The sequence below is a fragment of the Acanthopagrus latus genome, chromosome 18 (genome assembly GCF_904848185.1).
Source record: "Acanthopagrus latus isolate v.2019 chromosome 18, fAcaLat1.1, whole genome shotgun sequence".
Lineage (NCBI taxonomy): Eukaryota > Metazoa > Chordata > Actinopteri > Spariformes > Sparidae > Acanthopagrus > Acanthopagrus latus.
The window spans coordinates 27,233,778-27,248,240 of NC_051056.1; the positions used below are offsets into that span (position 1 = coordinate 27,233,778).

The 14,463-nt window shown below is 40.8% G+C and overlaps 1 protein-coding gene across 4 annotated transcripts in view; it reads left to right on the forward strand.

Annotated features, from left to right (window-relative positions):
- The window catches only part of LOC119007349 (ecto-NOX disulfide-thiol exchanger 2-like), a 170,488-nt gene that overhangs the window by 148,593 nt on the left and 7,432 nt on the right, over nucleotides 1-14,463 (forward strand). For all 4 annotated transcript variants that reach the window (XM_037076961.1, XM_037076963.1, XM_037076960.1 and 1 more), the window contains 2 exons: nucleotides 852-1,039; nucleotides 6,782-6,922. In XM_037076961.1, coding sequence (XP_036932856.1) covers nucleotides 852-1,039; nucleotides 6,782-6,922 — 329 coding nt within the window. The remainder of the gene's footprint in view (nucleotides 1-851; nucleotides 1,040-6,781; nucleotides 6,923-14,463) is intronic.

A 14,463-nucleotide genomic window follows, 5' to 3' on the forward strand; every position in this document is an offset into this window, starting at 1 on the left:
CTTTCTGTAGCACTCAGGTCAGTGTGAATTAAATTTCTTTATGAAAGTTAGTAGGGGGAAAAAAAAACAGGAAAAAGAAAAAATCCTATTGAAGTCAAAGGCCTTTTTAGAGATAAAAGGCACTTTTGGCATTTTTCAAAAGGGATTGTATTTCAGTGACTGCATGGGAACGAAATTTCTAAAGGCTCTCATACTCTGCATTTGGTTCAAAAATGTAAGGACGACAATGATTCGTTGTCTAAAAGCCTCGGGGGGACTTCTCTCTACACTTTTTCTCTTATGGAGATTAAACTGAATTAATTTTGTGTCAGCTTTATGAAAAATTTCATGGTTATTTTAATAGCTCTGCATGAGGTGAAAGTATAAAGACTGAGATGATATACTTGCACCTTAAAGTCAGTAGATATTTGTGCATTATGTGAGGCAGACAGTTGTTTCAGTATATTTGTTATCAGTGCATCATTTCTGAAAGTTAATCTAAAATATGAAGTCAGAGCCGCAGCAGCCCGGTCACCAGATTAAAATGTTGGCAGTAAACGTTTCAGGAAACAACTGACACAAAATGACACCTAATGAAACTTCAAGTGTGAAAACAAAAGGAACTTAAAATATGTGGTTTGCTGAAATGTATATTGGCAACATTAACTCTGATGTTGGGTTGGTTACAGAATCAAGAGAACAACAGAAATATGTTTGTGTTCTTGTTGATGACTGAAACAGATTCTTCCTGAGTGTACAGAACAATAGAGTTTGGCATTCAGACAGAAACTACACAGATCGCATTCTTAGTGAGTCTAATAATGTGTCATTGTGTGTGTGTGTGTGTGTTTTTGTGTCGTCTGAATCTGTAGGTGTTTCTCAGGCAGAGGCCTTGAAGGAGGAGAACGACTCCCTGCGCTGCCAGCTGGACGCCTACAGGAACGAGGTGGACCTGCTCAAACAGGAACAGGGCAAGAACCAGCCAATCAGCTGCGAGGAGGACGGCACGCACTCTCAGCAGCTCAGCTTCCTGCAGCAGGCCCTGCAAGGCATGCAGAAGGTAATGAAACACCTTATGATGCTGTGTGTGGAGTAGACCAGAAAGGGAAGCAAGTTCGACCAATAAACAGACTTCAGTCAGTTGTTTGGGATATTTTATTATTTAGCATGAAACAGAATACATATCAATACGTAATACAGTCATAATCTCTAAGATCCAAATACAGTCAGTTTAGTTTTGCATTTCAGTATTTTTCCCTCCAAAACAAGCAGATGTTTCCCCTGTATTGTTTAAACATAATATAATAAGAATTTCCTTGAAGATTAAGCGATCACTCTGCAGCGCACTTGATTCCAAAACACTCTTCAAAAGCAGGTAAAATTGTTGCCTACTTCAAATTGTACTTACAGTTATATATATTATAATGAATAAGAAGCAAAAGAACCATCCGCATCGCACTGGAAATATTTTGACAACAGCAAACCTCAGCCTCTTTCTGTCTGGTTCCTGTCCGCTTGAGTTGCTTTCACATTCCCTTTAAAGCAGCTGCATGTGATATTGTAAACTAACAGGGAGTGGAAGGAACTTTTTACTGTAAATCATCTTTAGCAAGCTGACAGTTGTCAGTAATTCAGTCAAAGATCAGTTCTGGGCTATGACTTGTGTTCAATGTTCAGAGAAAAGCTGAGACATTCGTTTGGCGGAAGAACTCAGTATTTACCAAAAGCTGCAGCATTTGTCTGCACTGGGAAACTAATATAAAAGCAGTTCACATAAAGAATAAATGACCTCCTAAAGCTTTCTGTCGAGCAGCGGGAGGGATAAGGAGTATTAACCTGAAAGATGAGGAAGAAAATGTTCCCTTTGTAGGCAGTTTCAAAGTTTGTTATAATGCGATATCAGAGCTTTCCGGGGGCAGGATTATGGTCACTCTCAGGTCAGGACTGAAGTTACATAAAGCAGTGAAACTGGCTGCATCCATCCAGGTGTATTTAAAAAGGCGGAGTGAGTGAAAAGACGTGTGGGTGGACAGTGACTGTGTCGGCTGTAAGGCTGCATGTTGGAGGCTGTCGATCCAAAGTATGTAGTACTGATTCTATAACTTTCTCTGCTCTCATAAGACAGAACTAATGGTGGTTTTAATTAAAACTCCGATTCCAAAAAACACAATTGGATCATTTGTAAACAGACGTTTTACCATCAGAAGTTTTAAAAAGTGTTGCTGAGCTCATGTAGTTTTGCAGAGTGGTGAAACTTGCCCCAATCCTTGCTTGTGAACGACTGCGCCTTGAGAGGATGTTCCTTCTTTATACCTGTTCATGACACTATCACCAGAATAAAGGACAGCATTCCCATCACACTGTTAATTCTTGCCACACGGATGTTTCGGGCAAGGTCTGGATATTTTCCATACACACTGATGCTGTGAATTGATGCAAATGGCTTTTTGTCAAAGTTTAAGGGAGTGGGGTTTGAGCTGGAGTGAGCAGTGTGGGGAATGGAGCCCAGCTGAGCTGAGGCAGGAGTCCAGGGGAGAGGTAATCGGAGTTGAGCAGGCGAGGGCTGAGTCCAGGGATTGTTTGAATTGAGTTGGCGTGGAAGACAAAAGGTGGAGGGTAGATTAGGGGAGCAGGGACAGCGCAGACTGAACCACATGAAGAGGAGAACGGGATCAGAGGAATCCAAAAAGCAACAGGAATAAAGTCATGAATTCAAACTACAGACGCAGACTGACTTGAGAGGTGGACGTGGAAGAGCTGAGTGTTTGAAATGACAGGATCAGATGCAGCCGGACTGGCTCCGGCCCGGCCCAGTTCACCTGTTTCCAAAGAGGAAACCCCCGGCAGAAGTGGAGGGCATGACAATAATCATATATTTACGAAAAAAATCAATGAAGTTCATGAGGTGGAACTTTTGAACTTGCTGCTTTTCGCCTTTTTTCATCGTTGTAAACTGAAAGAACTGAAACCCGTTCTCCTTCATGTTGTCTGAGTTTTGAGTTTGGACTGAAAACAAGAGGACTTGTGATGATTTGTGACATTTTGTGACATTTTTTTTTAAATAATCAAGAGTCATTGATAATCATGTGAATGCTTGATTCAGTATGTCTGTATGAGCTACATCAGACATTAGCTCCCACAGTATATACACCCCATGGTTTACACCTGCAGTATATCCTTAATACTGTGCATACATTCAGTGTCTTTGCTGCTGTACATTTAGTCCTGTATCCTTTGCAACATTTACTTACAGCAGTGCTTGTTACACTAATCTATTCTGATCCAGTGTAGCTGCAGGCATGTGTTTGTGGAGGGGCCAGGATGTGAATCAGTTTCTTGCTGTTTGATTGAATAATAGCGCCTGACACCCTTTAAATAGGAAAAACGACCCGAAAAAAAAGGGGGGGGGGGGGATAAGTCTTTGTGTCCTGAGGACCGGCATTGAGAAGTGTAGCTTTAGGCCATATTTAATAGAATATTACCCTCGGGAACATTTAGTAATCCAATTTGAAAAAGAAAACGCTTCCTCAGGCGGCAATCCACTTTTCTGATCACCTGCTGTGTTGTCAAATAGCCCCAGCCTGCAGTTACTTTTCCTTGAGCGGGGAGATGTCAAAGAAAATATTGTTTTCAGGGGAGGCAGAAGAGCTTTTCTCCACTTCCATCTCATTTGACAAAGTGCATTGTAATCACCTTCATGAAATGTGTCTTTCTCAATTGAACACTTTGCTCTCTCTCCGCAGTCTTTAATATAGTTATGTTCTCTGGCCTTCAAAAGGCAGAATATTGTCAGCAGGTAAAATGATCCTGTGGCTCCACGCGTCACCCGAGTCAGTCTGAAAGAGAGAACTGATGTTGAAACCAAAAAGACTTTTATATTGCCTTTATTTTAACCTGTTCCCCAGTTAAATCCTATGAATTGTTTTTGCAACAGCCTTTTCTACACATGACAAAACATACATGTCGCTGTACTTGACAAAGTATGACGAAAGTTTGCATACAAACACGTTCAAACAACGAAAAGCATCCTTCTGTCGACACTTTTAGCTGTTAGATATCATCTTTAACCACATTTTCCTTCATTTCACAATAACACCAGAACCCCAAGTGCCGACGTTTGTAAGATTATATTTACCTATGAAAGGTTGGCTGAGCACATCTGTTGTTTTCCCAGCGCCACACATTCACATCCACATACAAGTTTACATCAGGGAGCTGCACAGTGCAACCACAATCTTCTGTTTATCACTGTGACAAGGTTCAGTCTCTGAGGGGCAGAAACACATATGTGTGTGTGGAGATTTGCCTCTGGTGCTTTGCCAATAGTCTATTCAGCACCAAGTGTAGATTATAACAAATTGTGCTCCAGCTCTGCAGTCACCGCTCTGATTTCAGAGTTTAGAGTCAAACCTCAAAATTAATTTTCTGCTCTGGGACTTACATTTAATAATGTGTTGAGTGGTGACCTCTTGCAACACATCTTTACACCCTTATGCTCCAATTTTCAGTCCTCGAGGTGCACTTCCTCTAACAATCATGTCCAATTTCAACATCAGGAAACCTTGGCATCTCAGACACAACCTGTTCCCAATACAATATAATCCCTTGGAGATACAATCTGTTGAAAATCGGGATTATGACCTCAGAGTTTGAGTCTTACATTTACATCAAGAAGTGTTTGTTTTTACCTGCGTTCTGTCTGCATCGTGACAGGGTAACATAGACACTGATGTCTGAATTCTTGGTTCAATTACATTCCAAAGTAATTACCAGGCTCACTGTGCAGTACTTTCAAAGATGATCCTGTCTGATCATTTTTTATAATTCAGGTATCTGCTTGTTAGCAAGCAACATCACAAATATCATGTAAACATTAGTACACACAGTAATTTATTCTGTTTTAAGGTACCGCTCAGATTTCAAAGGGTTCCTGGTGACAAAGACTGTTCATGTTGATTTAGGACATGCTAATATTTTAAGATACACCATGTAAAGCGCTTTGAAACTGCTCTTAATTGTCCGCAGGTGTGAATATGAATGTGACTGTGCTCGTGTGTGGTTTTTTGTCCCTAAATGTCAGAACTGTGATGAACTTGCACGATCACAAAAAAAAAACCTAAAAGGCTAAAAGCAGGTATTGTTTTGTAATGCATGTAAATAATGTATATATTTATTCACATTTAACAAGAGTAATGAACCCATGTTCAAAGAGGAGCCTCAGCTAAGAGCCTCTTTAACACACATACACACAACAACTATAAATAAAGGCCAAACTGGAGTTCAAATGTTTTTTAAAGTGAAACTCTCGCCAAAAAGCAACCTAGGCTTTTTTTTTGTGAATGTATATGACTCAAACCTTTGTGTAAAAGCATAATTACGATGAAAGAGGCACTTTACCTTGTTTTCATTTTCAGGTCAAACTCATTTTCAATGGGAGTGCTACGGGCACTTTAATGATGGCATCAAAATCACTGTTTTTAAAACAGTAAGAAGTCTCAACACAACATGAAACTTTGCTCGTAGTATCACCAGGGTCTCTACACATGAACACCAGCATTGAGAACATTGTTTGTGTGCACACAGTTTACTAAAAAGAATGATTTTGAACAACTCATGTTAGCAGTAGCTTGTTCCTCTCGCCACCGTCCTGCCAGCAGAGAAGTATCGATCTCTGAATGCAGCATAACTTTAAGGACAGTTGAGGTGGAACTATTGTCTTCCGGCAACAACTATCCACGCGATATCTCACACGAGTTTTCCAGCTTTTGATTTTGGTAGTGTTTCTTTTTTGAGGATCTTTTTTCAACTTCAGGGTCAATATTGTTTTACTTTAATGACAAAACAACAAATTGTCCGTGCATTTATATGGAACTAAGCTTTAGGAGCGTTCCACCTTAACTGTCCTCCAGGTTACAGGCACTCCCATTGAAAATGAGTTTGACGTGAAAACAAAAACATGGTAAATCTTAAAAGTGCCTCTTTCGTCGTGATTATGCTTTATGAAGGTTTTACTCGGGTACGTTCACAAAAAAAAAGCCTAGGTTGCTTTTTGGCGAGAGTTTCACTTTAAGGAAAGAAACAAAAACCTTACTTTTCACTCTGTGTAACTCTGTCCACCATTTTCCCTCTGTGAGTTTCTTCTTGTTGTCGATGTTGGTTAATGTCCTTTTATTTTATCCTCACTCATTTGATAAGCAACACTACGAGGAAACATAAAGGGAAGACTCCGGTAATACAAACATGCAGGGAAGTTAATTCAGAGTGTCTGCATGTTTTAAAATAATCTTTATACTTGGCACCAGTGTATTAATAATGTATCGCAGCAGGAATTAATACAGTATATTTCCCCTGTGATATTTTGTCTAGGTTTAAACCAATAATAAGACATGATGCAGACAGGTCATAACAATGGATAATGTAAAAGTATTAGGGTGTAATTGCATCATTCATTAACTTGTATGAGCAGAAAACATCTTTTTGCGACACAGTATGAATGAGGTCCCAGATATGCAGAGGAGCTCATTATGTGCAGGTCCTCGTTACTGACCGGCTCCTCGTCTCTGGGCCGCTGCTCATTTTTCACCTCACTTGACACACATTGCACAGCAACACTGTAACTGATGAATTGTGCAGCATTACATTAAGTGAAGAAGCTCAAGAGGCAGTCCACATTTTGTGAATTTCCCCTGCAGGATTTTTTTTTTTTTTTTTTTTTTACCTTCTTATTGATCAGAGTTAATGTCTTGCTGTTGCCGAGACCCTGTGTCAGATGCACCTATTTTCTCTCTTTTTTTATGTTTAGCAACTCCTGCGAATGAGGGACGATTTGAAGGAGCGAGAGGCCGAGCTTGAGAAGAGCACGGACGACAAACAGCAGCTGAAGAACCAAATACACAACCTCAAGGCGGGACTGCACAACCTGCAGACGACACACACGCTCCAGGTCAGAATAACAACAGACAAACACATCTACAGTCACTTGGTGTTCATGTTCATGTGGTTTTGAAAATGTCTATACTAAAAATACGCCTAATTTCTGGTCTAGTTAGAGAGAAATGACTTTATAATGAGTGCGTGACGAATTTCTCATATTTGGAAAATGATTCAGCACATCGCTGCCTGCGTTTTATCAGAGATGTTGGTGCATTTAAAGTGGTGTCGAATGATTTATCCCCGAATCAACCGTGCACAGTCAATAAAAAGACGGGAAGTTCGCACTGAAGGCACGTAATGAACAAGCAGTCGAGATCTTCGGCATGAAACCAGACTTTACAAAGAGGAAATTAAAGGAGACAAAAACAAATCTGAAGTACGTATAATATTACCATTTCAGATTCGGGCTAGAAAATTAAGGAAAATATGAAGATATTTCAATCAAAATGTCAAAGGATGTTTAATCCTACAGGCGTACTAACAAAGAAAAGTCGGTGTATTCTGTCTCCTCCGTCAGGCTGTGATCGTTGTAGATGCATTTTTAATGAATGATTGCGGTCAGTGCAAACCGCTGCTTCATAATAAAATCCACACCATGCTTTTAATGCAAACTAAGAGCAGTGGGGGAAATGTTTGCTTTGCATTAGCAGTAACTTAATACAGTTCTGATACAGCTGTGAGATACACAGCGAGAATCTGTGATGTGTTTACTTGCACTTAAGGTACCGAGTTACAACAGACTTTGATCCAGTAAATTAATATCTTGGTTACGGTAATCGAGGGGGAGAGGATCTGGGAACTCTTATCTCTTGAGCTGGATTTCTCCAGGGGATCGATATTTTCTCTGCCATGTATACATGTGATTGTATAGACTGCAGACAGGTACAGTAATTTGCATTCTCATCTAAAGTCTGACTGAAACTGAAAGCAATGCAAACTGGCCTCTGCAAGTCAAAAGAACCAATGCAGCATCTTCTACCTTTGAAATAAAACAAGCCGTACCAACTGAATAAGATTAACTTCCTTCTACAGTGAATATAAATGTCTTCACGGGTTAAATGAATCTTAATTTCTCTGTAGAAACACAACATGTCATTTCACAGTCAAAACAGTGACAACAACAGACATAGTTTGATGATGTTGTGAAGAAGATGTGAGATGTTGACTTTATTTTTAAACAATCACCTTTATCAATGAAAATCTGTCTGAAAAATGTCCAAAGGCAAAATGGATTCAGATGAGACATTCAGGACAGGGAAGTAAAACACGAAGCAAAACTCAAGGCTAAAATTAATTATGTTTAGTTATAATGAAAAAAAACACTGTCATTTTGTTGTATGTAACAGTGTGTAAATTATTATCTGTTACTTAAGAAAAAAAAAAACTGTATTTCAATCTTTCGAGCCGTGCCTGTCACACCTGTCCATGTCAGATTACTCACGGCCCGCCTGCCTGCTATGCTACTCACTGCAGCTAGAAAACTAGAATTACCACCTTGCATTGCTGAGATATCACGTTCAGAGTAATGAGACTGACAGGTGTGCAACCTTGATAAATAAAACCTCCAGCCACAGTTACTGCTGCTGCAGAGAAGCAACAGCTATAACTTGTGTAGGCTGCGGACTTTTTAAAAAGCTACAGCAGAGTTCTTGCTGTAGCTGATCGAGAGCCGCAATAGAACAATGTTCCACAACAATCAGTGTTTAATGCTGTCTGAGGGTAGAACTAATCTAAACCCAGGTTTATTCTAATGTTCGGGACATACAGGAGAAGAGCCAGGATCCGTGTTACCGACCGCAACTCACATCTGTCCTGAGTTCAGTTTCAGGATGTCTGGTCGCTCGGCAAGAAGTTGTAGCATCAACAACATGAAACAACGTGAAATGCACTGTTACCTTGAATAGAATGATGGATTTCTCTGGGTTTAAACATTGTTGGAAACATTTGGGATAATGTAAATATTGTACTTTTACAATAAAGGTCTGTTGTTGTTGTTGTTGTTGTTGTTGTTGTTGTTGTTGTTGTTGTTGTTGTTGTTGTTACAGTTACAGAAATTACAAAGAGTAACACTGAATCACAAGCTGTAAATACCAACTTACCCTTCATCAAATATGTGGTTTGATTTCATAACAGTGTTAAAGATTCAAATGAATAAGAGTGAAATCTTAAAGCGTATTACCCTAAAAAAAAAAAAAAGCCATAATAATTCTTAAAAGAATCTTTGCACGGAGATTTCTCTCCCTGTTTCAGACTCGTATCAAGATGCAGCCTTAAGCTGTTCACTGTGAGGGCACCAAAAATCCCTCAATGAACTTTTGCACTCAAATGAGATTTATTTGACTGTATGTAGTTCAAAAGCGGAAAAACGTTTGCATAAACTTAAGAAAATTACCTCGGGTACATTCATCGCCATGACTGCCGTGTCCTCCATTTCGTCTTTTTTGTAATGCTGCATACTGATGTTACACCATAAAATAGGAGATGAGAACGACTGTTTTCTTCCTGGTTATTGGGATTCAGGAGGAGTGAGGATTTTATAGAAAGTCAGAGTAGAAGTTAACTGTTTCTTTGAAAAGTTGAGTTTCAGATCGATTATGTCGAGGAATAAAGCATCTTTGCTTAACCGTGACCATCAAGGTGCCCTTGTATGAGTGAGGTACGCAAGTAAACAACTGTAATGAGGCTGCTCAGGTTGACGGGAGACTGAAAGGTTTGTATGCATGTGAAGCAGTTTGTTGCTCCGTGCTGTCGATGAGCTGTCCCCGGATATTCACACAGACAAAAGCTGTGAAGAGAGCGAACCACCCTGATCCATTCAGGAAGCAGAAATACTGTAATTCACTGCTTTTCTTCTCCATGAGAGGCAGGCGCATTTATCAAAAATACAACAAAGATGTCCTTTCACTGCAGGTCACCCACTGAAATAATAATAATAAAGATCTTATTCAAGTTCAGGTATGCTTCGCTACTGCTTACTTTCCCATTTCAGACCGGCCTGCCATGGCTCAGCATGGCACCAGCGGAAAAAAAAAGGCTGACATGACAATGAGCTTCAAGTTCAATCAGCTATGTAATTGGATAATGATAATACTAAAATGGTACTGTCAAGTGCCGCCTGATGACTCCGCTGCGCTGCTTTCTGCTCTCAGGTCATCTTTTTGATTCTCAGAGCTGCTCGAGTTTGTCTGCTGTGATTTGATGGAAGGTCTCTCAGCTGCACATGTTTGAACTATGTGAATAGTTTTTTTCTCTGTTCTCAGTGCCTTGTCCTCTAACTTCTGCGGCTCCTGTAGAGAAGCGCGAGGACTGGCGGGATGGGTTTTTGGGCCGACGGTCACCCATCAGTAACTGAGAGAATCCGTTGCCCCAGTTTTAACAGTGTGTCCTGAACTAGTCGGCCCTTGTCTGCAGCTCTTTGGCAATTTGAGCATGTTGAATGTGTGGAGGAGCCTGTCAGTGAAAGAAAACACTCTGATTGGCTGTTCAGGTAAACAAATCAATGCAGATAATTATACTTTTCCCTCAAAATACACCAACCTATTCATCTCACAGCTGTGTCTCTGGGGTAGGCAGAGTGGACGGGCCTGTCCACCAGTTAGGAGGGACTGCAACAGTCAAAGGTTGCAGTGATTTTACCGGGGAAACAACCGGCACTAAGCACTGGAGGAGAAGCTGGACAATGTGATGTACACAAGTGGACCAATCACAGTCGAGTGTCTTCAGGTGCAGCTTTTTGGCTGTCTTCGTCGCCACTGACCCCGACCTTGGTTTAGAGTGTCCAGGCCCTCACTGTCTTTCCATTCAGCTGTTTTTTGCCGCCATTTTGATTCTACTATGGGTGTGTTCAGTGTAGCTGTGGGCGAGCTGAAAGCATCTGGGCCTCGTGTTGCCTTAAATCCCCAGATGTCCTCAGTCCTGCACACTTTTGTTTATAATTAACATCGTGCTCATTTCAAAACAAGTAAGTTATTTATTTGCAGTCATTTCCTTCTTAAAAAAATTTAAAGGACATTTTTTTTCAGAACTGTAGAACCTGTCGATGAAATGAAATAATGACCTGTCATTACCAAGATTTCTATCATGAATCAGGTACGTCGGTCGCATATAGGTTTGATTCCCGGGGGGAGACGAGACTACAGTTATACAGGATGAGGTGGTTTTCTTTCTGCAGGAACAAAAGACTTTAGGTACAGCTTCTGTGGCTGTTCTCTTTCTCTGCTGGTGAGGATTTTTTCCTTCATCTCTTCCTTTTCTCTGGAGGATTATCTCTTCATATAGAGCTGTATAGTGGCTGAGTTACTTCATCATCTGGACCGCAGTGAGGATTTTGTCCTCAGGTGACGTTAAGGAGATGACAGCGCCATATGGAAGGCTATTTCTGGACAAACTCATGAGACAATTGTACGGTTACAAGCTGCTTATGTCACTGGAGAAAAGGATCGGCTTCTTCCCGACGGATTTAAGGTGCTGTCACAATATTGCAAACAGTGGCATTTGTTTGCATCATTATTCTGTATGTGGTGTGGGTTTGACTATCCTGTGCTGATATGCAACGCACTCTGTGGTAAACATGGCGCCAAAAGTTCATACTTGTTAAACATTGCTCCCATGCTTGACTGACCTTTTTATGAGCCCTGCCAGTAGCTGTAACAAAAATGGACAAAAAGTCAGTCCACCAGATAATCAGAAGCAAGGACGGAAGGTCATAAAAGATGCATGTAGCTGCCAACACAGTTAAAGCTCTATTTCAGCTAAAGCTACAGATCGTTTGCTGTAACTGACCTATAAGTCTTAACGTTTAAATAATGCAGTGACATGTTGGTGCCTCTGACTTCTGTTTTTTTTTTTTTTTTTTTATTCCCATTCATGTGTATTGAAAATAAATACTGATGGGGTTAGAAAACCTGAGAGAGATGTTTCTTTGGGAGAAGTTGGTTGTTAAGAAGGAAAAAAAAAATGTACTGGTGGTGGAAGAACTGTGACTGTCGGTCAACGGAGATAAGAATAAAATGTGCTTCATTTTAGAGCTTGACGAGCCACAGCTTCATCACAATCCCACATTTCTTTTTTCCCTGCAAGTAAGAGAACCTCCACTACATACGTTCAACACAGAGATGTTATAAAAGACAAAGCCAGAGATGTTGGTTATAACCCTAAAACTCTAAACCTTTAGTGTTCTGGTTCACTCTCTTCACCCCGGCCGTGTTTTTAGATAAGATCCCAGCACCCCAAAGCAACATTTAGCAGCAAAACAGTGGAATATTTTGCTCAGGAGTTGGTGGAGACCAAAAGCAGCGCTAAAAGATTACGAGTAAACATTGGACTTAGTTTGCAAAATGTTCAGCATCACAGCCCGTTTGTGCTGCCCCCAAGTGACCAACAACATTTATATCTTGGTCACAGCTTTCTGATAGTCACATACAGCTCTCGAAACATCAGTTCATTCATGCCACTAAATCACACTCGGTCTACATTAGATCGCTGTGACGTCTCATCATGTAACGCAGCAAAATACTCCCTCTGATAAAAATCAGTCACTGTTGGAAAATAACGATGATTGGAGCAGCAAAAAAAAAAAACTGAAAACGTTTGAATTGTGTCATAAAATCCTGGCCAGGAGATAATAGAATGTGTCAGTTTTTACTTACATGTGTAGATTTATTCTGTGAAACCTTCTTCTCATATTAATTCATCACCTGGTGGAGAAGAATTGGCATACGTAGGCTCTTGGCATGCAGTCGGTATAGAAACACATCCTGTATACATAACTGGCTATATGCACCAAGACGTGCGGTGTATTAACACATCATACGGGACATCGGCTCCTCACATACGATGTGACAGGTTTGTTCGGTGTTTACGTTGGATGGTAGATTACATATCACACCATGAAAACATTCATTCACCGTGTTCATTGATGCAGGATTGTCCCTGTCAGCGCTGCATCATTTCCTGCGTGTCTGGTTAATAATGTGGTTACCTTATCAGACCCAGCGTCTCCTAAATCCTCTCTCGAGATGTCATCTTTCGTCATTCACCTGTCAGAGCCGTTGTCATGTTATCGCAGCCTTATGGCATGAAAGTGAAGCTACTTTAATCATTTTAAACAGTACGTCAGGGGGTAATCTTTAATAGCATTTTCTTTGAGAAGGTATTCTTTGAGCACATGTATTCTGTGCTGTGCCTTGATTGAATTCATCTTTGACAGTACACTGGAGCTATTGGACGTCTCTGTATCAGCATATGTGTTGTCTGATGTGCACGACGTGAAAATGTTTTATTCCCACAAGAACGCCTCTGCAGGGGGCGTCGTTTAGCTCAGTTGGTAGCGTCCCATGTGCAGAGGCTCTGTCCTCGCTGCAGCGGCCCCGGGTTCGAGTCCTGACCCGGGGCCCTTTGCTGCCTGTCACTCCCCCTCTCTCTCATCCTGTTTCCTGTCATCTCTTCAGCTGGACTGTCAGTAAAGCCAAATAAAGGCAAAAATAAATAAATACTAGGAACGCCTTCAGGGAACTTTAGCGTAAATGTTCCCTTGGACTCAAAGACCTCATTAGATTTTGGTGGCCAATAGTCAAAAGGTCACCATGACTCAGGAATTTATACAATGTGGCTTGGTTGGTCGGTGGGCAGTCTACATGTGGAAGTGTCCTTGAGCAAGATACTGAACCTCAGTTTGCTTACGATGGCTCTTCCATCAGTGTACGAGTGTTTATCGCTCCTGATGAGCAGCCAGTAAATTGCATGGTAACCTCCAGGACTAGAACTGCCTTTGTGAACTGGCGATTGCCGACATGTGTTGTGAAGCACTTTGAGTGGCTGCTGAGACTAGAAATACCGTCCATTTACCGTTATTCAACAACAAATCTATGGCACAGAAGGGGCGATTACAACCATATCTCACATGTGGTGGGATACTGAGTGGTTGATAATAATCTTGGGTGCCTTCAAACTGGTGATTGTTGGGATCTTCTGTGGGTGTAAGAGATGTGTGAAGAATCTTTAGAATTTTGAAGTTTAATTTGGAGTTTATTTGCATCTTCATGAATGTTTGAGGTATTATTTGCCTTCATGGCTACAGCTTTGTGTTCTGTCAGAATCAGATTTGTTGGCTAAGCATGTGGACACACATACAAGGAACACACACACTAGCAGACACACACACGCAGTAGTCCACAGTATGCTCATTGTTGTGCTGATACTTGAGGTTATTGCCGTTGCAGCATGTGATGAAACTTTGTATTGTCCTCTGCGCTCTGTAAGAATCATCTCTAAGTGAAGACAGACTGGATATTATTCACTTAAATCAAACTTCTCAATATGCTGATGAATTTAATTTCACCAAAGACTACATTCAATGCCTTTTACTACATATCTTCAAAGTCTCTGTACATGACGTGGAGGTAAACGGCAACTTGACGGGAGCAGTGATGCACACGTCTGTGAGGCAGTAAGTCGAGTTTCAACAGGAAGAAATGTAGAAAAAAGTGCTTTGGTTAATATATTATTATTAAATACCTGGGGGATTTTATTATGTCAGTGCACTGCTGTCAC